Genomic DNA, 22,969 nt, shown 5'->3' on the forward strand with positions numbered 1-22,969 from the left:
TGCTCTGCTTGGTAGGTGATTATAGTAAATCAAATTGAAGAACATATTGAAAGTGAGTGTTACAATAGAACTCTTAATCCTGTTTTGTTTGTTTTTTAACATGGCTTGGTAAAACAGTTGTTTGTGTCCCAGATGAAATGCTCTTCTTAAATTTGGGCCTTTTATCCTACTGTAGTCATTAATGGGAAAGTCTTAGTCAGACCTTTAAAAAGAAAAAAAGCAGTATACTACAGGTATAGTATATGCCTGACAAAATAAACTTCAGCCCTGTGCTGAAGACAGGGCCTGGCTTAAAAAAAAAATCTTGAAATAAATTGTAACATATACCGTCTTTCTGTTGTATCTGAATACAACATGACCAGATAGAGGTTTAAGAGGAAGTTTAGTATTTAAGTATTGTCCTTCGGGTGTTTTAAATAGATGTATTTAAATAGATGTATATAAAAAAAAAGATGTATTATTGGCAGTTATTTCTGCTTTTTATTGTTCCTTTGAGGTCTAATACTGTTTGATAACTTCAGTCTGGGATTTTTTTTCCCCTTAAAGAACAGATTTCTACTCTTAACTGCTGCTGTTGACAAGTTTGATAAATTAGGCAGCATTCTGGGACTCATTATTTTTAGTGCCTTCATTTTTATCTTTCTCTTCTGGTGCTTTTCCAGTATATTTTTTCTTCTTCATTTTTAACTTTTTTTTTTTTTAAATCAACTTCCTCTCTAAAAATTTAAATCTATATTATTTTTGGTTACTTCCCTGTGGATAAATTAGGCAAATGCCACAAGAACACATCTATTCAGTAGCTTTCTATTCTTTTCGTCAGGATTCTTTGCCCCCAGGTGACAACAGATAAGCACAGTGTGTAGGCTTGTATAATCAAAAATCCAGAAAGGCAGGGGAGGGGTAAGGACACAGGAGCATAGACTAGAATACCCTTAGGGCCCCTCCTCTTGTCCCTCAGCTTCTCTCTGCATGTCAGCTTCAACCTCTCTCATCCAGCAAGAAGGAAAGTGAACCTAGAAGGAGCGCATGGGACACAAGAAACAGAGTTGAACACAGAATTTTATAAAATGTATTTTATACAATACATTAATCATAAATATATTGTTTATAAAACATATTCGATTTGTTCAATTAACTAGAAAAGAATCACTTTTGTTTTCTAAATTTGGTAGTCAAATGTGAATTTTTAAATAAAAATTCTAGAACCATCTATAATTTCTGTATGGCCAATTGCGTTCAGCTACTAAACAACTGAACGCTCCCTCCCCAAATTAGTGGCTTAAACAAGAGAGACAGGGCTTCCCTGGTGGCACAGTGGTTGAGAGTCCGCCTGCCGATGCGGGGGACACGGGTTCGTGCCCCAGTCCGGGAAGATCCCACGTGCCGCGGAGCGGCTGGGCCCGTGAGCCATGGCCGCTGAGCCTGCGCGTCCGGAGCCTGTGCTCCGCAACGGGAGAGGCCACAACAGTGAGAGGCCCGCGTACCGCAAAAAAAAAAAAAAAAAAAAGAGAGACATTTATTTCTCTCTCTGTAAATGAAGTACAGGAGAAGTTATCCCAGCACTGGTATAGCAGCTCTAAGGTTATTAGAGACAAGTTCCTTCTGTCTTTCTGCTCTACCATCCTAGTGCTTGGCATCCCTTCTCCGGGTCCAAGATGGCAATTGGAGCCTCTTCCCTTTTAAAGAGACTTCCTGGAAGTCTCATATAGCACTTTAGCGACATCTCATTTGCTGTACCTAGTTGCCGAGGAAGCTGGGAAGTGCCTTTTTATTCTGGTCAGCAGTGCACCCAGCTAGAAGTAAGTTTTCTGTTTTGAAGTAGGAAAAAAAGTTACCGTGTGTGAGGTAGGCAACGAGTCTAACAGTCTCTGCTACAGCTCCCCAGGCTGTGTGAGGTGGGGGAACGAGGGAGAGAGTAGGGACAAGCAAAAGAATAGAGACAACCTATCAGTCTAATAGAAGGCAGGAAGGTGGGCAGGGCAGAAACAAAAGAAAAATGTTACATTTAGAAAATACATACATGATAGAAATAAATCCAATTAATTGGTACTCACCATAAATGTAAATAGACTAAACAGACTGGATAGGTGGAAAATCCACGTACAGGCATATCTTGTTTTATTGCAATTCACAGATAGTGCGTCATTTTTTACACATTGAAGTTTTGTGGCAACCCTGCAACAAGTAAGTTTACCAGCAGCATTTTCCCAGCAGCATTTTCTCACTTGTATCTCTGTGTCACAGTTTGGTAATTCTTGCAGTATTTCCAACATTTTCTTTATTGTTGTATTTGCTATGGTGATCTGTGACCAGTGCTCTTTGATGATCTATGACTCGCTGAAGGCTTAGGTGATGGTTAGCGTTTTTTAGCAATAAAGTATTTTTAATTCAGGTGTTGTTTTTTTTTAGGCATAATTCTATTGCACACTTAATAGACTATAGTGTCATGTAAACATAACTTTTATATGCACTGGTAAACCAGAAAATTCGTGTGACTTAGCCTATTGCAGTATTCATGTTATTGCCATGGTCTAGAACTGAATCTGCAGTAACACCAAGGTTTTGCCATGTTGTTTATAGGAGCTACCTAGTTGACACTATGCAGAAAGATTAAGAACAAAAAGGTGGGTAAAGATATATCAAGCCCCCCCCAAAAAAAAACCTGGTGAAAGCAATATTAATGTGAAAAAACATAGAACTTAAGGGAAAAAAAATTATTATTACAGATAAAGAGACTATCATAATAAAATGAAAATACTCAATAAAGCCATTTTGAACTACCTACCTAACAGCACAGCCATGATGGTACTTGAACTCTATAAAGCAAAAAAAAAAAAAAAAAAAGAACCTGAAAAAATGTAAAAGGCAAAATTGACAGGTCCACAGTCCCAGAGGGAGATTTTAAACCAACTCTACCAGAAACAGATCAAGCAAAAACCTTAGTAAGAGTGCAGCAGCCAAATTTAAACTTTATCTAATAGATCAAAAGATCTCTATACCCAGGGGATAAGAAATACATATTCCTTTCAGGTATACATGCAACATTTACAAGAATTGACCACATGCTAGATCACAAAAGAAGTCTCAACTGTCGTAACAAATGTATATATAGATGCACCTCCATCCTCACAGCAAATGAAATGAAAATCAGCATTAAAAAAGTTTTTTTTTTTTAATCTGCTTGGGAACTTAAAAATACTCCTAAAGTGGTCTACTTGTTATGCCTTTATTTAAAAAAACAATAACAACAAAAAAAAAACAAGGAAGACTGAAAGTAAATGAGTTAACTTCAACTTAAGAAGCCAGAAAAGGAAATCCAAAGAAAATCTAAAGAAAAAAATTAAGAAAATAATTTTTAAATAGCAAAAACTAAAAGTAATCAAAAAATTAATCAAATAGACCTTTAAAAAACTTATTTTAAAAAGAGAAGATAATGTTAAGAATGAAAAAATGATACAACTTTATATACTGCAGAGATTTTTGAAAGTATCAGAATATTATGAACAACTGTATGCCAGTGAATTTGAAAAATTAGTTTTCTGGGAAAATGTTATCAAAATTAACTCAAGAAGAAATAGAAAGCCTGAATAAATTTAAAGATTCTGAATCACTAATCAGAAGTCTGCCTTCCCCCAATTCTGCCAAGAACTTCAGGCCCAGATGGTTTTACAGGTAGGTCTTACAGATCCTTCAGGGAGCCAGTAATTCCTATCATACATACACTGTTTCCTGTTTTCAAGGAAGGGAAGAAGAGAGGCCACTATCCAATTCATTTTATGAGCTTAATATTACCTTGGTACAAGGTTAACATGAAAAAATGAAATTAGAGATGATTTTCACCTAGGAACATCAACATGAAGATTTTTAAAATACATGTAAGTAATGCATTTTCCAGCAACAGGGTGAACAAAACACCCCCTAAAACCAACTGAGAGCAACCAAAAATTGGTAAGTTATGAAAACCAGCTTCCTGAATACGGTCATGAACTAACAAGAAAGCAAAGAATATGCAGGCCTGGTGCTGAGTGAAGGCAGAAATTAACTGAATGAAGGGAAAAATAACTAGAGCACCAGAGCTGCTTTCACCCTCTCAGCATCTGTTGAAGTGGGTGACTTTGAGTATAGGTATCCAAGGCTGGTCCTTGGAGGGAAGCCCAGGGCCTGCCCAGAGTAGGGTGACTAACAAGGGACCACAAACCACATGCATACTCACACATATGTACACACACAAACACACGCACACACACAACGGTGGGTCTCCAGAGGGCTGCCTCCTCAGAGAGCTACCTCTAGAATGAGCTAGAAATAACCCCTCATTATCTGAAAGGAAAACTGCCTGTCTTGGTCCTTGGCACTGAGCCAAGCAGGGTAGGTGACCATCCCCTGAGAATTTATAATTGTAAGCCAGCTTTTATGAGATTTGCAGTCCAAATTCACACTACCTGGGTGGCCTGAAAAGGCTCAAGCCTGGTCAATTCAGGTCTGGTATTGCCCCCAGGCATCTGATGGAAGCAAGGTGAGGGAACCACCTTCATTCCAGACCTTAAAGAACTTCCACAGATGGAGTTCTAAGGAAAATAAGGAGTTCATAGTGCTCTGCAGCGGGAGAGGCCACAGCAGTGAGAGGCCCGCGTACCGCAAAAAAAAAAAAAAAAGAAATGAAAGGCCTAAAAATATGAGAACTAGTAATTGAGAGCAGGTAACTAGGCAATTGATAGAAATAAAAACTAAATAATTAAAACTCAGTGGATAGGTTTAACATTAGTTTAGACAAAGCTGAAGAGAGAATAGGGAAATGAAAGAAACAATTGAAGAAATTATCCAGAATCCCACTTAAAGAGACCAATAAATTAAACTTATAAGAGACACATTAAGAGACCTGGAAGATCAAATGAAAAGGTCTAACATGCATCTAACCAGAGTCAAACAAGGAGAGGAGAGAATGGGTAGAATGGTAGAAGGAAAAGAAAAAAGAATTTCAAGAATGATGAAAGACACCACTCTACAGGGTCAGGAAGTCCAGTGTATCCCGAGCTGGAAAAATTAAAAGAAATCTGCTCCCAAGCACCTAGTGAAACTCCAGAATACCAAAGATGAAGAAAATACCTTAAAAGCAGATTAGCTTTGAAGAGAAAATAACTAAACCAGAATTCTATACCAAGAGAATTCATATTTTTCAAGAACAGAGACACAACAAAGAATCTTTCTGAAAAATAAAAAGAGAGTTAGAACCACAGTAAAGGAAATTCTAAAGGATATATGTCAGATAGGAGGATGTCTGATTACTGAATGAAAGTCTGAAATGCAAAATGAAGAGCAAAGAAATTGGGAAATATGTGGGTGCATATAAATAAGCTGACTCTGTAAAATAATATTTTATTGGATTAAAAATACAGGTTAGAGCTAAGTAGCACAACAACAATAGCATATAAATTGGAAGGGTGGGTGATTATAATTCAACTGTTTAAGGTCCTTGGTTGTTCAGGAAAAGGATAAAAGTATTGGTTATATATATACACCAAAAGTATTGGTATATATATATCTCATGAGTTATAAATACATATAAAATTTTCTAGTGTAGTCATTGAAAGAATAGAAATGAGTTTATAACTTCCAAACTAGTGGTTGGGGGTGGGGGAAGCCAGAATGAGAAAAAAAATCATTAGTCTTAAAAAACATAGGAAAGAGGAGACAAAATAACATAGGAAAGCTGGGACAAATAAAGATGGTAGAAATAAATCCAAATATATTAGTAATTACAGTGAATATAAATGGAGAAAAACTATCAAATCAGATTAAAGAAAAAGAATACAGATACATTGCCACTTATTAATGACATCTAATCATAACAGAAAAGTTGAAAGTTTACATTTAAAAAGATATATCAGGCAAATTCTGACATTCTGGAACCTTAATCCAGTTTCAGGACCGGTAGTGGCTCAGCAGTGAGCTGCCTCCCATCCCTGAAAGTGCCAGACTATTTTCCATTCACCTTTAACTCCCAGGTTTAGCTCTTCAGGATTCCAGACCAACGTGTAGTTCTGCATCCAAGGTCTCAAGTTCCAGCTTTCATCCCCTGAACCCCACAGGCTGTCAGCAGCTGTGCTCAGCCTCACGGCTGCCTCTCCAGATCGACGGTTGCCTCTAAGACACCCCTCTGGACTTTAGTCTTACTCTCATCTCGGCTATGTTATCAGCTCTTGATGCATTGAGATTTCTCCCCTCTCCCCGTATTTTGTGTAGCACTTTTTTTCAGTGACTTCCTCAGGAAGGTTGATATGAATTGCCTAGTCCTCCATCACCAGAAGTGCATTTTCTCAGAGTCCACACAGTGGTTTTGTTTTGTTGTACTTTTAAATATTTTATTTATTTATTTTATTGACATGCATACAATTGACATACAACAGTATATCAGTTTCAGATGTACAACATAATGATTCAATATTTGCATATTTTGCAAAATGATCACCACAATAAGTCTAATTAACATCCATCACCATGCACAGTTACACTTTTTTTCCCCTGTGATGAGAACTTTTAAGATTTACTCTCTCAGCAGCTTTCAAATATACAATACAGTATTATTAACTATAGCACACAGTGTTTTTAAATGCATGTCTTATCGCCACCTAGATAAGCCTTTTGCATCTAAAGAATGACTTCTACTAATTTTATATACTTCTTGATACCTCATAAAGCACTCTGAACAGTCAGTAAATTATTAAATGAACTTGAATTTGCTTTTGACTCTATTTGATACTGTTCAACACATGTTAAATATCAATAGATGAATATCTATCTAAATCAGGTATCTTCTGCCTAATACATATACTGATTGGTGTACTTTGGCAAAGGATGTTTTTCACAAAAATATAGGGAGAAACAGGTTTGTAAGTGCAAGATAATAAGATCACTGTCAACTTTGGGAATTTAACCTTAATAAGACACCTAGAATTTGTCAAATTTAGGATTTCTTAGGTTGAGTCAACCTGGATATTTACAAAGGAGAGAGGAGGCGGTGTTTATAAATTGAAGCAGAATGCTGATTAAATATAGAGAAAGCATTTCCACTGGCTTCCTTATCTGAAGGTTTTTATGTTACTAACCGGGATGAAAGGGCATCCCCCCACCCCTTAGCTGGTCATGAAGTGTCTATTCCAGTGTTACCACTTCCTGTGCATAATCAGTCAATACTGGTAAAATTCCATTCAACTGGTTTCTGTTTAGTGAAGTTACTTATACTACTCAAATGATACCTTACACTAAGATTGCTTTGCCCACATGATTGCATAAATTATTGAGTTCAAAATATTTTCTAATTCATACTGTAATTTTCTTTTGGACCCGAGGGTAATTTAGAAGTATATTTCTTAATTTCCAGTCATATAAGATTTTCTAATTATCTTCTTGCTCTTGATTTCTAGTGTAATCTCATTTGATCAGAGGATAGACTCTGTGTGATTTCAGTCCTTAGAAATTTGTGAAGTTTTCATTATATGTTTTGTTTATGTGTTAAAATTATTTGCATTTAATATTCTATACACATCCATTAGTTTGCTAGTCATATTATTATTGTCCAATGTTTCTGCATTCTTACTAATTACTTTGTTTTGTCAGTGCTGAAACGTGTGATAAAACCTACTTTGATTCTGAACTTGTCTACTTCTTGTTGTACCTTCCATTTTTGCTTCAAATATTTTGAGAATTTATTAGGCTTATTCAAGTTAGAACTGTTATATCTTCCTAGTGTTTGAGTCACTTATCACTATGAAATGTCTTTATATTGCTTTTTGCCTTAAAGTCAGCTTTGCATGAATAAAAAAGTTAAAAGCAGCTTTTCTTTTGGCCAGGGCTTGCATGGTCTATCCTTTTCCCCCCTTTTACTTTCAACCTTTCCATATCCTTATGTTTCAAGTTTGTCCCTCATAAATAGCATATAGTTAGTTTTGTTGTTTATCCCTTCTGACCATCTTTGTCTTTCAAATAAATCATTTAGTTCATTTATTCTTTTTTTTTAATAAGTTTATTTTATTTATTCTTGACTGCGTTGGGTCTTCGTTGCTGTGTGCAGGCTTTCTCTAGTTGCGGCGAGTGGGGGCTACTCTTTGTTGTGGTGCACGGGCTTCTCATTGTGGTGGCTTTTCTTGTTGCGGAGCACGGACTCTAGGCGTGCGGGCTTCAGTTGTTGTGGCTCGCAGGCTCTAGAGTGCAGGCTCAGTAGTTGTGGCGCATGGGCTTAGTTGCTCCGCGCATGTGGAATTTTCCTAGACCAGGGCTTGAACCCGTGTCCCCTGCGTTGGCAGGCGGATTCTCAACCACTGTGCCACCAGGGAAGCCCAGTTCATTTACTCTTAATGTAGCTATCGTATGTTGTATTTAAATCAACCATCTCATTAGTGCTTTCTGTTTGTCTCTTGTATATTTCTTTTTCTTTGCTTCCTAATCTTTTTGATTGATTACTGTGGGCAAAAGGTAAACAAAATTCTATTCCTTCTGCTTGATAACCTCAGTTAAATTTCTAGCTCTATTCCCCTGTTAACCTAGTATGATGTATATCAACTATATTACTAGGCAACATCACTTAAGATAAAAATTACCCCTATTGGTAAATTGCACCTGTACTGGGAGAATGATAATTGTCTGGTGGGGATGACATACTTTTGGCTTTCTGAGTGTGATGACTCATGGATTAGGCATGTCCCTTTCAAGGACCCTGGAAGCTATGTCATTAGAGTTGTTACAAGAGATATTGAATCCTATGGGGCATGAGGCTTTTAAACCAAGGGCACTTCCCACATCTGTCTGATACGGACTCATCTTATTGTGCCCAAGCTATTACCTGACTGCGGTATGGACTGCTGCACAACCTTGACATGCCTGCTGGCAAACCATGTTCTTGTCCTCCTGGGTAGACTCCTGCCAAGTGCGGGCTGTAAGTCTTTTGAGTCAGAATGTTTAGTTAAACCTAGGGAGGCATCCTTTCCTTGCACTGCCGCGCCCCCCCCCAACACTACCACTCAGTATTGCAATGATTTTTTATTACTACATTTATTCACGTTATTATTTTGGAAGATTTACATTATAATATTGTTTTGGTGGTTACTGAAGTTATTACAATGTCATTCTGGATTATAGAAATCTAATCTTATTGGGTGCTTTTACCTCCTTCCTGGACAATGCAAGGGCCATAAAACATCTTAATTCCATTTGTCTTCCTCCCAGCTTATGCGCTCTTTTGGTCATGTACTTATAAATATTTATTTTATATATATATATAACCAGTAAGATGATGACATCATCATCATCATTATTATTACTCCTAGGAATAGTCAACATCTGTTTAGATTTACTCATTTATTACTTCTTTTTTCCTCTTTCTATATCACCGAGCTTCCTCTTGGACCATTCTTCTTCTGCCTGAACTTCATCCTGTTATATCTGAGGCCTGATGTTGACAAATTCTGGAAATATTTTATGCTGTTTCCCTTCTTGAAGAACGTTTTTGCTGGGTGTGAAATTCTACATTGGCAGTTCTTTAAGCATTTCACAGACAATACTCATCTGTCTTCTGGATTCCATTTTTTCTTTTGAGAAGTCAGCTGTCAGTCTATTTGTTGCTCCTTTAGGTAGTCAGCCTTTTTTCTTCTGCTGCCCTTCTTTGGTTTTCAGAAGTTTAACTGATGTACCTAGGTGTACATTTTTCTTTTTAAATCTTGCTTGCAGTTTGTAGAACTTCTTCAGTGTGTTACAGCTTAATTGTTTTTCATCAATTTTACAAAGCTCTTGGCTATTAGCTCTTCAAATATTGCTTCTGCCCCTTCTGTCTCCTCCCTTTGGGACTCCAGTTACTTAGACCACTTTACGGTGTCTTGTGTGCCTCTTAACCTCTCTTCTTTATTTTCCATCTCCATGATCCATTCTGGGAAAATTCTTCTCACCTTCCTTCTAGTTTACTAATTTTTTTCTTCACCAATTTCTAATCTACTCTTCTACTGATCCACTGAGTTCTTAATTTCCATTATTGTATTTTTAAGTCCTAGGTTTTCCAGTTGGTTTGGTTCCTTTTTGTAGTTTCTGGTTCTCTAAAAAAATTCTCAATATTGTCTTTTGTCATCTTGAACATGCTAAGCATAGTTGTTTTAATATTTCTATCTGGTAACTCCAATATCTGGACCCTTACAGATCTTTTTATTTTGTATGTTGTTTTGCTATTTCTAATTCATGTTATCTTGGCTCCTTATATATCTGGTTAACTTACTTTGTTCCAAACATTAAATTTGCAAAACTGTTTATAGAAATAATTGGAGGCCCAAGTTTATGTAGTCTTTCTCTAGGGAAGATTTATCTTTGCTCCTTTTAGGCACGTAAAAGCACTGATATTCCGAAGAAGCTATTCCAGTTTGAAGGACTGAAATGATTCAAAGGTGAAAGGAACACTTAGTATGTACCAGGGCTGTGCCAATTATTTTACATTCTTCAACAATGCATTTTTACCACAGCTTCTGCCTCTTTCTATTAAATTACTCCTTCTGTTACTTTTAATCATGTTTCTGTAAATACACAAAAACTTGATGTTTACATGTCTCAATTGTTTACACCCTAGCTTTACCCCCTTTCTGCTATTCCTGATGAGTCCTAAAATATAATAATACAAAATTTTAACTGAATGCCTGAGAATTTCCAGGCATTTAATTGAAGGGAAATTTAAGTTGAAGGGAAAGGAAGAATTTTTTTATAAGTCTATGCCTGAGAAATGAGAGTCACAGAGCTTAATTTGACACAGCTAACACTAATGACATGTCAATGTCTTTAGTCTGGGATTTTTCTCCAGTGAAACTTATCATTTGCCGATTCATTTCTTTAGGAACCATATTATGTACGTTGCATCAAACCCAACGACAAGAAGTCCCCACAGATCTTTGACGATGAACGCTGCCGGCATCAAGTAGAGTATCTTGGACTCCTGGAAAACGTGAGGGTGCGTCGGGCAGGGTTCGCCTTCCGCCAGACCTATGAGAAGTTTCTTCACAGGTGAGAATAGACTAAACAAGGAAACCTGCTAGCACACTGAGAATTATGGAGTCCTCTCCATGTTTAACCGTGCATCAGCTCCTGTCAGACAATCTAAATGTTTGTTGAATGAACAGAAGAGATGAGGAAACTGCAACTGTGAAAGACCTTCCCAGAATCGGCAGGAGTCCCCTCGAGTCTGTGGTTTACGGACCATGGGGAAAAATTTTATTCTTCATGGGGAAAATGGGGGCATGTAGTATAGGAGAATAAACAAGGATTTGGAGTCACAGCTGGGTTGGAATCCTGGCTATGCTACTCATTTGCTGCCCGACCTTGAGCTAGAAATTTAGCTTCTTTGACTGTCCTTCTGCATCTATAAAATGAGTATAGTAACACTACCTCATAAGCCTTTTGTTGTGAGGATTAAATTAACCAAAGTAAAAAGGCTACGTGCCTGGCACATAATAGATGTTCAATTAATGCTGTTTAGCATTACCAATATTGCTAACTATAATAATAACAAAATATTAAGTAGTTAATCATGGAGGCCCTAAAATTAGTTTACCTGATTGAATCCTGGCTTTGCCATTTCTTAGCTTTTTGACCTTAGGCAAATCATATAACCTTTCCATGCCTCAGGTTCCTATGTATAAAATGGGGGAAATTAATTAATTTTTTTAAATGGGAATAATAATGGTAACTACCTGGTAGGGCTGCTGGGGGATGAAGTAATATATGTGAAGTACTTAGAATGGTACCTGGCATATAGTAATCACTCAATAAGTGTAAGGTATCATTGCTATTGTTATTTATTGTTACTAACAATAATGATAGTTGACACCTGGTATCATAAAAATAGTGTTTTAAATTCCATCTATTCATCTATTTTAAAATATTTATTGAGCGTTTCCTATGTTGTAGATTGCAGATTCCACAAAATATGAATAAACAAATACATAACATATTGATTGGTGAGAAGAGTCTCTAAGGAGATAATAATGGCAGGACGGGGTCAGCCATACAAAGGTCAAAGAAAAGAGCAGGTGGAGCAGAGGAAACAGCGGAGAAAAGTCTCTCTTGCAATAATAAGTGGTGTTTTAGGTACCAAACGTCATCCAGTGTGGTTGGAGGATGCTGAGTGACAGGGCAGTGGTGCAGCATGAGATCGGAGATGGACATAGGCCAGATCATTTTGAATGTTGTGATCCAGACTAAACAGTTCAGATTTTGGCTAAGTGTGGTAGAAAACCACTGGTGGATTTTATGCAGGGAGCAACCCAATCTTATGGATGTCTTAAGATATCACTGTGGCTGCTGTGTGAATAGGAAGCAAGGAGACATTTAGAGATGCTATTGCAGGAATCCAGGAGAGGCAGCTCAACGAGAGTGCCTTGAACAAGGAATTATTGCGGATCCAAGAGTAGTGGACTGATTCAGGGTATGTTTTGTGGAAAGGTGGACTAGACTTGCTCATGGATTGGCGTGATGAGAGAGTAGTAGAGAGGGATGAAGGGTAACAAGTCGATTCTGGCTGGAGCATCTGGGTAAGCATGGTACCATTTGCTGAGGTGAGAAAGATGGGGGAAGAGAAGCTTGAGGAGGCGGACATGAAACTGGGGCAAAGATGGAATCAAGATTGTCTCCTGACTGTGTTAGGTTTGAAATGGCTACCGAATGTCTAGGTAGAAATACTAAGTAAGTTCTTAGCCATACAAATCTGGAGTTCTGGGAAGAGTCCAGGCTGGAAATAGAAATTTTGGAGTTATTGGTATACAGATTGTATGTAAAGTCTTGGAGCTGGATAGAAAAGAGGAGGAGGCCCATGCCAACATTTAGCTTTGTGGTCTGACATGAAAGAACGAGCAAAGAGAGAGAAGAAGCAACCAAGAAGCTAGAAGAAATATCAGACGAGGGTCCTGTCACAGAAGCCAAGAGAAGATGGCATTTCAAGAAGGAAAGTACAGTTACCGTATTACATGTTGCTGCGTCATCAAGTAAGGTAAAAGCAGGAGCTTAACCATCAGACTAGGCAACATAGAGGTCAAAGGAGAAAAGGCTGGACAGAGCCCCATTTGAGCAAGATGGGGAAGTGAAGTGAGAAGTTGGATGTCTCTGGACAACTCAAGAATGTGTGCTATGAATGAGAGCAGAGAAAACTAGAAGCAGCAGCCAGAGTGGAATGTGAGGTCAAGGAGATACTAGAAAATGTTTGTATGCAGGTGGGGATGATTCAGAACAGAGGGAGAAACCAGCGACACGGGAGGGAGGGAGATAATTGTAATAATAACATCCTTGAGAAGGCAAGGAATGACATCCCAAGCACAAGTGCAAGATTTGTCAGCTTTAGATGGGAGCAGGGATGCTTCACCCTTAGCAACAGGATGAAAGGCAGAGAATATGAATACAGATGCAGGAAGCCTCGAAGCTTGGCTGATGGCAAAGGTGAAGATGTTCCTGTCTGATTGCTTCCATTTCCTCAGTAAAGTATGAGGCGAGGTCATGAGCTGAGAGTGAAGGTTAGGAGATGTGGTGTAGGAGGTTGGAGGGAAAACGAAAATACTCATTTTGGAGAGTGGGAAAGCATAGGTGTGTATAGTAGTTTTGCTGCTAGGAAGATCTGAGCGCCCACTTGACATTTGAGGTTATAAGTGTACAGTGACACCACCGAGCACTGTCTGTTGTTCTCCACCAGTGTTCAGCTACTTGTGTGAAGAAGTGAAAGGGGAGCTTCCCTGGTGGCGCAGTGGTTGAGAGTCCGCCTGCCGATGCAGGGGGCGCGGGTTCGTGCCCCGGTCCGGGAAGATCCCACATGCCACGGAGCGGCTGGGCCCGTGAGCCATGGCCGCTGAGCCTGCGTGTCCGGAGCCTGTGCTCCACAACGGGAGAGGCCACAACAGTGAGAGGCCCGCGTAACGGAAAAAAAAAAAAAAAAGAAGTGAAAGGGATTTACACTAATTGGAGACTCTTGGAATGAATAAAACTTTATAGCAGAATAGCCTAGAAAATTGAAACAGTTTTATACTGATCAAAAGGTTATGCTCAAAACTGATCATTTTCCTTATTGAAATCATACTGTTCTTGAAACTTGGTTTTTTTAAAATTGAGGCTGTAGAGTAGGAGTGTTGTCATGAGTAGAGATGTGTTCATTCTGAGTCTTGACTTCAAACAGTGTCAAATTATATTAATAGGAAGATTGTTAGTCCCTTGTCATTACTCAGAATTCTAGCAATTACTCAATTGTAGTATTGATTTTTGTGTTGTCACGTATATAAGATCAGCAGAAGTTAAGTATTAGAATGAGCAGGGTAGGAATGGGTAACTATAGGATGGGGCTGAACTAAAAGTATATTTACCTAAAATATATATTTATCTAACTAAAAATATATGATCATGACACCATGATAATAGAAGCCATGGAAAGAAGTTGAAATAAGAGAATAAGCAAGCTCGATCTGGAGGGGACAAGGACTTTTCAAGTGCATATCCTCACTCTTAATCTCTTTATGCACCTATTTTACTTTCAACTCAAGATGTTTGGTGTGTTTTTTGGCATGAAAGACATGCTATGAGGATTGAATTCTGTTTTCTAATGCTCATGTAAAAATAGAAAAGATTAAAAAGAACCTGTGCATTTCAAATATGATGGTCTTAGGAGTACAAGCTTAAATCTCCCATTCCCACTCCAGAACATCCCCCAATAATATAAAATACGTGTATTTAAAGCCACGTTAATGCATAGCCGCACTATGGAATCAGAAGGGCGATTCTCAGTGAGCCTTAAAGGTGTGAATCACTCCTAAATACAATACGAAGCAGACATGAAGGCCCAGAAGTAAGCCAAGGTCACAGTTTTAAGGAAAGACTGCCTTGTGAGGTTTGAGCTGCCATTCAGGAAGCATCTCAGCTACTGTGCTGGAGTTCACCCAGCTGCCGCACCGGGAGGTTAATGGCCAGTGCAAGTAACCACCTCAGCAACTGTAACGGAGACGTCATAGGTATATTGGCCAAGACTCAGGAAGCAAAAGTAGCCACCTAACAAGAGGCCAACAAGTGCCAAAATGTACACATACGTAGAAGGACTCTGGGAAAGGAGACGGGATAACAGTCAAACATCTGAGAAAGGCCAGACCAATGAAAAGGAGACAATAAGCTCAACAAATAAAAAACCTCACCCCCAAGGGACCAGAGCAAGGAGTGAAAGACATTAGAATAAACCTATTTCATATTCTCCAAGAGATAAAGGAGAGAATTATGGTCCTAAAATAGGAGTACAAAGTTAGAAACAAGAACAGGTAGTTATTAAAAAGAACTAATTAGAGATTTAGAAAATGAAAACCAGATCAAGCACAATGAAAGAGTGAATTGTCCATCAGTAGAAGGAGTCGGCAATTTGTAGTGTCATCATACAATGGTTACTAATCAGCATTAAAGAGAATGAATGACTAATACAGCAACAACATGGATGACTAAAACATTATGCTGAAAAGGAGTCGCCAAAGAGTAATTTCTTGATGCTGCCATTTACACGAAGTTTAAGAACAGATAGAAATCAGAGCAGTGCTCTGGGTTGGGGATTGACTGGAAAGGGGGAAGGGCAATGGGGGAACTCTTTGAGATTATGGAGATGATCTGTATCTTGATCGGCATGTCAGTTCCATGGGTGTACACACTTTTCAAACTTACTGATTCGTGTACTTAAATGTGTGCATTTTACTATACATAAAGTTTACCACAATTAGAAAAATTTTTTTCTTAACTAAACTTCCTTTAAACAACTTAGTGAGCTAGAAGATCAAGCTGAAGACTTCTTCCAGACCTCATCACAAAGAAAAAGAGATGGGAAGTACTAAAGAAAGGTCAAGCCGCGTATAAGGTTGATCCAGGAGAGCCAGAAGCCATCTAACTGGAGCTCCAGAAGGAAAGAGGAGTCTAGGGGTCAGAATGAAAGAATACACTGAGTGTAAAACATACGAGGTTTTTAAATGAAACTTAAGTACATTATGTTCACTTTCAGAATGTTAGACATAAATAAAAATGCTTAGAGCTCCCAAGAAGAAAGAAAGGCAAACTACCTATGAGGAAATGAGACTCATACTGACATCAGACTTCTCATTAGCAACAGTCAGTGTAAACAGACAAAGGAGCAGTATCTTCACGGTGAAGGGGAATGAAGTTTATGCTTAGAATTTTATTCCATGCCAAGTTATCATTCAAGAGTGTGGGCAAAATAAAAACGTTTTCTGACATATATAGGCTCCGAAAGTTTACTATTCTGAGAGGGTCTTAGACCCTCTGAAAAATCTCTAGAGGGTATACTTTAGCAAAAGGGAGAATAAATGCAGGAGGAAAATATGGAATGCAAAAAAGCAACATTGAACAAATAAGTAGGTAAAACTTTTTGTGAAATCTGAACAAGTATTGACTGTAAGGAGGAAAAAGAAGTCTGTAGTAATCATTTGCAACAAAAAGTAAAATAGTAGTGAGAAATATAGAGAAGTAAAGACTTTTGTACTCCTTATGGGAAGAATATAGATGTGAATTAACTAGACAGGAAAAAGTATGTATCTTTACATATTTAATTTTTCAGAATGATAATGATAATAGTGCTGACAGTGTCAAGTGCTCACACCATATGTACCCGACACTGTTTTAAACAGTCTGCATGTAGTCTGTCCGGAAAGCCGACAACCAGATGAGGAGAGTGTGTTGCCGCCATTTTATGCAGATGAGGAAACCGAGACACACGAAGGTGAAGGAACTTGCCTCAGGTCCCGGAGGCAAGTAGTGGTGTAGCCGTGTCTGAACTCAGGCAGTTGGCTCCTGAACCTATCGTCTTTAACAGTGCACCGCCTCACAACTGAATGTGCGGCTTTATCAGAGGAAGGAGTAAAATGGCATAAAGAAAACTCAGTCTGCCTAAGAGAAAACAGGGTAAAAAGCAACAAAGAGAAAGCACAATTAATAGAAAACATTAAATGAGAAGTTGAGAAAATGGAAACATATTAATAATCACAATAAAAGTGTCCAACTTGCCCTTTAAAAGGCAGAATTGTGGAAAGACTGAAGTCTCTCCAGTTGATGACTATCTAAGTCGAGATTAGGTCCCCTCTACTAGAGTCATCTAGGAAGCGTGCTGGATGAGATGGTGGGATGTGCATCTGGGAAGATGGTCTATCCCTCCTCTGCAGGCTGTGTTTATCTGCCACTTTACATAAAATGAGTTTGTTCACATTGAAAAACTGACATTTTATTTTAATGTCATACTGATTGAAGTAATTAACAGTGGGACATGGGGTAGGATGGAAGGTGTGTAGGACATTGGATGAATGTTTTCAGTACTGGTGGGAGAAAAAGTAATATTTTCTGCAATGAGTTTGTGCTTTTAGATTCTGCAGATTTTTTGTAAGCTAGCTTTGAACCTAAATTTCTACTTGTCACTTTCATTTTCATTCTTTTATTGAAAAAGAGAGAGAAGGATTTTAAAGGTACTGATAACCTTAAAAGCTGCTAAAGTCTTTCAGGGAGGTAAAACTGGTTGTCAGAAAGCAGTTGAATTTAGCTTTTTAATTTACAAGTTCAGGATGCTGGTTTGCTGAAGAACTTGGGGCATGCCCTTGACCGTCAGGAAGAAAGGAAGGGCACCGTTACCCTGATGTGTTAGCTGAGCAGTGTGGCAGTAGGATTGCTTCTAGTTTCTGCAACACGCCTAAAACTTTAAACAAATGCCATTACTCCCTGTTGACTCTTATTCTATCGATAGTTCTATAATGAATTTGGAAGTTTTTAGATTTTATTTCCTTTTTTCACGTGACGTCGCTTAATATTACCTTTCTCTTCATATTAGAACTCTTTGGTTTCTGTTTCTGTCTCTATCTGGCAAGTGACTAGACTTTTAAATGTATTTTCTTCCATTCATTCATTCAGTAGCTATCTCGTTCCTCATTGTATGGTGGACAACACGATAGGCACGTGGCGTATAGCGGGGAACAAAACAAAATCCCTGCCTTCGTGGTACCCATAGACTGACATTCAACAGACAAACACACAAATCGATATGATTACAAACTGCGATGAATGGTGTGAGGAAAAGAAACCCATCTGGCTGCCCTAGAGAGGAATAATGGGGGTGAGGGTTGATGGTTGATGAAGGAGAATCAAAAACAGACTATGAGGAGTCTCAGCCTTTCAAAGAGTAGATTAAAAAGCATTCCAGGCAATGGGAACAGCATATGCAAAGTCTCCAAAGCAAGAAAGAGGCAACCGCATTACAGGACCCTAAAGAAGGCCAAGGCGACTGGAGTAGAACAATGAAAGCAGGAGAAAGTAAAAGATAAAGATGATGTGAGGCTCTTTAGAATACTACTCTGGCTGCTAAATATGCAGAATGGGTTGAAGAGGAAATGGAAAACAGGTTAGGAGTCTACTGTAGTAAACTTGATGGTGGCGTATATTAGGATTGTAGCAGTAAAGATGAGAATAGTTGAATTTTAAATATATTTTGGAGGTGGAGTCAATAGACCTGATGATGGATTAGAAGGAATGATAGAGAAGAGAAGGGATCAAATATGACTCCCAGGAAACTGAGGACATTGAGGTAGGAAGGACTGAAAGAGGAATTTAAGATACCTTTAGGTCTATATAGGCACTGGATATGTGAGTCTGAAGCTCAGAACTGAGAACTGGGCGTGGGAGAGTAAATGCATGAGTTGAAAAATAAAGTGGATGGAATAGATGAAGCGATGTGGGAGGTTGTACATAGAGAGAAGGGGGCCTGATATGAGCTCTGGGACACTCCAGCATTTTGGGCGTCCAGGAATGAGGAGTTGCCAGAAAATGAGATTGAGAAGAGATATCCAGAGAGACAGAAGGAAGCTAGGGAGAGTGTGCTGTTGTGGAAGCGAAGATGGAAATCAGGAAAAGAGAGAGACATCAAGAAGAAGGGATCAGATGCCCCTTAGATACATAGCATCTTAACCAGAAGTGTGTAAAGCCCTAGGAGGAGAACATGAAGACTCCTGAAAGGCATGAAAGTAGACTTGAACTAATGGAATGATATCCCTTGTTCTTGGATAGGACAACTCAGCATCAAAGTAAATTTACTGAATGTAACATGGGAACCCAATAAAAATACCGGAAAGGATTCTCTTGTTTTGTGATTGTTTTTCCCTGGAACTATGCAAATTGACTCTAAAGTTCATATAGAAAAATGAACACATAGGAATATCTAGAAATACCTTTAAAAAGGAAAAGAAGGAGAAAGGACCACCAGATATTAAAATATACTTATAACATCTATAATTAGACATTTGCAATTAGACATTTGATGGGGCTGAGGGACAGACAAAGCAATGAAACAGACCAGAAAGCCCAGAAATGAACGGAAGTACATATGAAAGTTTAGCATATGATAAAATGGCATATTAAATCAGAGGGAGAAGGACAGACGTTTTAGTAAATAATATCGGAAATAGCCTTTTGTCAAAAGTTGGATCCGTATCAAAATAAACTCCAAATGGACCAGAGATCTAAATGTACAATGTGAAAACATATAAGTACTAGAAGAACCCGTAGGTGAATTACTCTGTAACCTGAACGTGAGGAAAGCCTTTCTCACTGTGTCTTAAGGTTCAGATGCAGTATGTGAAAAACATTACTAAATTTGACTACGTGTATTAAACAACTTTGCACCAAGGGTGGAGGAGAAGTACTGCAGTAGGCAGCCTTCTAAGCTGGTCCCAGTGATCCCCACCTACTGGTATTCATGCCTGTGTAATCCCCTTCCCGTGAGTGTGGGCTGGCCCTAGTGAATTGCTTCTAGCAAAATGGAATGTGTCAAAAGTGATGGGATGTCGCTCGTGAGATTAGGCTACAGAAGGCTGAGACTCTGTGACTACTGTCTTACGGTCACCCTCACGAAGAAGCTGGTGTGACTACTGTCTTACTCACGGTCACCCTCACACTAACCTATGAGAGGGCCACGTACTGAGGAACTGCTGGCTGCTTGTATGTAAAATTGCAAATGATCTGTGTATTGACCTTATGTGCAGAACTGTGCCTAGTTTTCTTTTAGCGATGATACTTTATCTGAAGATCTGCTTGATGTCCTTTGAAGCGAGTCACATTGTTCATAAGTGACGTTTTGTTCCTTCCCCAGTCATTTACCCGTTCAAAAACCCATGAGAGAGGCATCCTTTTCTTGTTTCTGTTTGTAAAGACAATGCTTCCAAGGTTGCCACATTACAAATAATATTTGCTGCAAGTTTTTGGCAAATAGCTTTTATTAGATTAAGGAATACCCTACTAATCCTTGTTTAGTGAGTGTTGTATTTTATTGAAGGAGTGTTGTATTTTATTGAAGCCTTTTTCTATGACTCTTATCAGGCTGATGAAATTCATCCCTATTCTAGTTTGCTAAGAAGTTTTTTTTTCTTTCTTTCTATGAAGCATCTTGAATTTTATTGGATAGCTTTTCTGCATCTATTGATACCACATGGTTTTTCTCCCTTAACCCGTGCCCTGTTCTTTTTTTCATCCAGGTACAAAATGATCTCTGAATTCACCTGGCCCAACCATGACCTCCCTTCAGACAAAGAAGCTGTCAAGAAACTGATTAAACATTGTGGCTTTCAGGATGATGTAGCTTATGGGAAGACCAAAATTTTCATTCGAACACCCCAAACATTGTTTACCTTGGAAGAGCTCCGTGCCCAGATGCTCGTAAGGATTGTCCTCTTTCTACAAAAGGTAATTTAATATTTTACGTACAAGGATAAGGCCTTACTTTTATGTTCTTAAAGATGAGTTGAATGTTTTCTTTGATTCAAGAAATGTTCACGATGGTATATTTTTTTGCATCTATGCATATCTTAAGAGTGTTTTCTGTTGCCTCCACACATGGAAAACTCACTGGGCTGCGTGAACTCAAAATTATTTTATCCTCAAAACTCTGAAGCTATTTTGTCTTCTGGTATTTAGAAACAGAGAGATGTCTGAAGCAGTCTGGTTTTTGTCTCTTGCAGTTAACTGAGTTGTTTCCCTCAGCTTAACTGCGTAAAGGACTTTTTCTATCTTATAATTTACAAGCTTGGCCAGCCTGTGTGAGACCACCTCCCTCACCCATCACGACCCACCGCCAGCACTTGCCAAGGTGTGCGGTGCTGACTCAGCGGTCCTCGTAAGACCATGGTACCTGTCATCACTGATCTGTGCAGGGCCCCTTCTCATTTCATTCAGTCACTCAGGTATTTCTTTTTATCCCTCTTACCCATTTCCATACCTTCTGATTGAACCATTTTAATGTAAAAAAATTATATATGCATATAAAAAGAAATCGTGTTCCTCTAGGAGAACGTCCTTGGGATATCCATCAGGGGAAAGGTGGCTGGGTCATTGGGTATACGTAGACCTGATTGGCGTAAGTAGTGCCAGGCTCCTCTCCAGAATGTCTTCCGGTTTGCACATCACCAGTTTGTACGTAGAGGTTACTATGTGCCCACATCCTTAGCAGTATCATCCAGGTACCTAAATTTTGCCGGACTAGTAAGTGTAATGATATCTCATTGTTGCTCTACTTCCTATTTCTCTGATTACCATTGAATTTGAGCATCTCATTAAATGCTTGTTGCTTTTTGGGGTTTCCTATAAACTGCCTGTTCATATCTTTTATCCATTTTTCTACTGTAATTGGTATCATTTTCTTGTTGATTAGCAGAAATTCCTTGACTATTTTAGACATTAATCTCTATTCACTTTAGATAGCATACATATATTCTCCTGTTCTGTCGGCATTCTAATGAACTTTCTAATGTGCTTTGTTGAAGAGAATCCTTAATTTTGACATAATCAAATTCTTTGATTCTTTTTTTTTTTGGCCTTATATTTTGTGCCTTGGAATTTTATTTAAGAGGGCTTTCCTTGTATCTAGGTCACAAAGGTACTATCCTATGTTTTCTTCTATGAACTATATAGTTTTACCTTTCACATTTAGGTCTTTAATCCATTCAGAATCCATCTATGTATGTGGTTCTCTCTAGGAATCCAGTTTCACTTTCTTCTATATGGTGAGCAAGTTTTCTCAATACCATCTAAATACTAAATAATCTGTTGTTTCCCTATTGATTTGTGGTGCCACTTTTATTATGTATGAAGTTTATATATATATACATATACATATATATGTATTCTGTTTCCGAGTGCTCTATTCTGTTCCATTTCTGTATCTGCCTCTTTTCATACTACTGCCACGTAGCTTTTATTGTAGTATGTTTTAGTATGTGGTAGGATAAGTCCATCTTCTCTACTCTTCTTTATTGAGGTTGATTATTCTATACATAGACCTTTATTCTGTAATATAAATTTTAATCTGTGTTTATTGAGTTCTTTAAATTCGACAATACTTTTTATTAGGATTGCATTGAATATATAGGTTAATTTTAAAGGATTAACTTTTTATAATATGAAATCATCTTAAGAGTATTGAATAAGCTTATTTAAATCATTTTATTGACTTTTAGACTTAGGTCTTATGAACTCATAGTTAATTCCTAGATATTTTATTGTTTTTGTAGCTGCTGTGCTTTTATTATTGTGTTTTTATTATATTTTCTATGTGTCAATGTTGGTATAGAGAAGTAATATTGGCTTATGTTGGTTTAACTGTATCCAGAATGAAACGTTTCTTGATTCACATTTGTTGATTCTATTAGTTTTTCTGGGTAAAAGATTATATCATGTGCAGATTATAAAAGTTCCCTTCCAATTGCCAAGATGTTTCTGAGTGTTGGTCTCGTTCGTTTATTTTTCCTAGAACTCAGGAAAACTTTTGGAGTGGAATACTAAATTCTGTTTCATCTTAGAACAGTTTCCTTCTATTAATTGTTTTTTTTTAATACTGCTTTTACTCCGTTCTGTTTTCTTTCTCAAGACAGCTTGTAAATTTGCAAGGGGAATCTCTGTT

General features: G+C 38.1%; 1 protein-coding gene across 2 annotated transcripts in view; it reads left to right on the forward strand.

Moving 5' to 3' along the window:
• The window catches only part of MYO1D (myosin ID), a 350,887-nt gene that overhangs the window by 136,991 nt on the left and 190,927 nt on the right, over positions 1–22,969 (forward strand). For both annotated transcript variants that reach the window (XM_030862141.3, XM_060290464.2), the window contains exons 15-16: positions 10,865–11,031; positions 20,550–20,757. In XM_030862141.3, coding sequence (XP_030718001.1) covers positions 10,865–11,031; positions 20,550–20,757 — 375 coding nt within the window. The remainder of the gene's footprint in view (positions 1–10,864; positions 11,032–20,549; positions 20,758–22,969) is intronic.

The sequence above is a fragment of the Globicephala melas genome, chromosome 20 (genome assembly GCF_963455315.2).
Source record: "Globicephala melas chromosome 20, mGloMel1.2, whole genome shotgun sequence".
Taxonomy (NCBI): Eukaryota; Metazoa; Chordata; class Mammalia; order Artiodactyla; family Delphinidae; genus Globicephala; species Globicephala melas.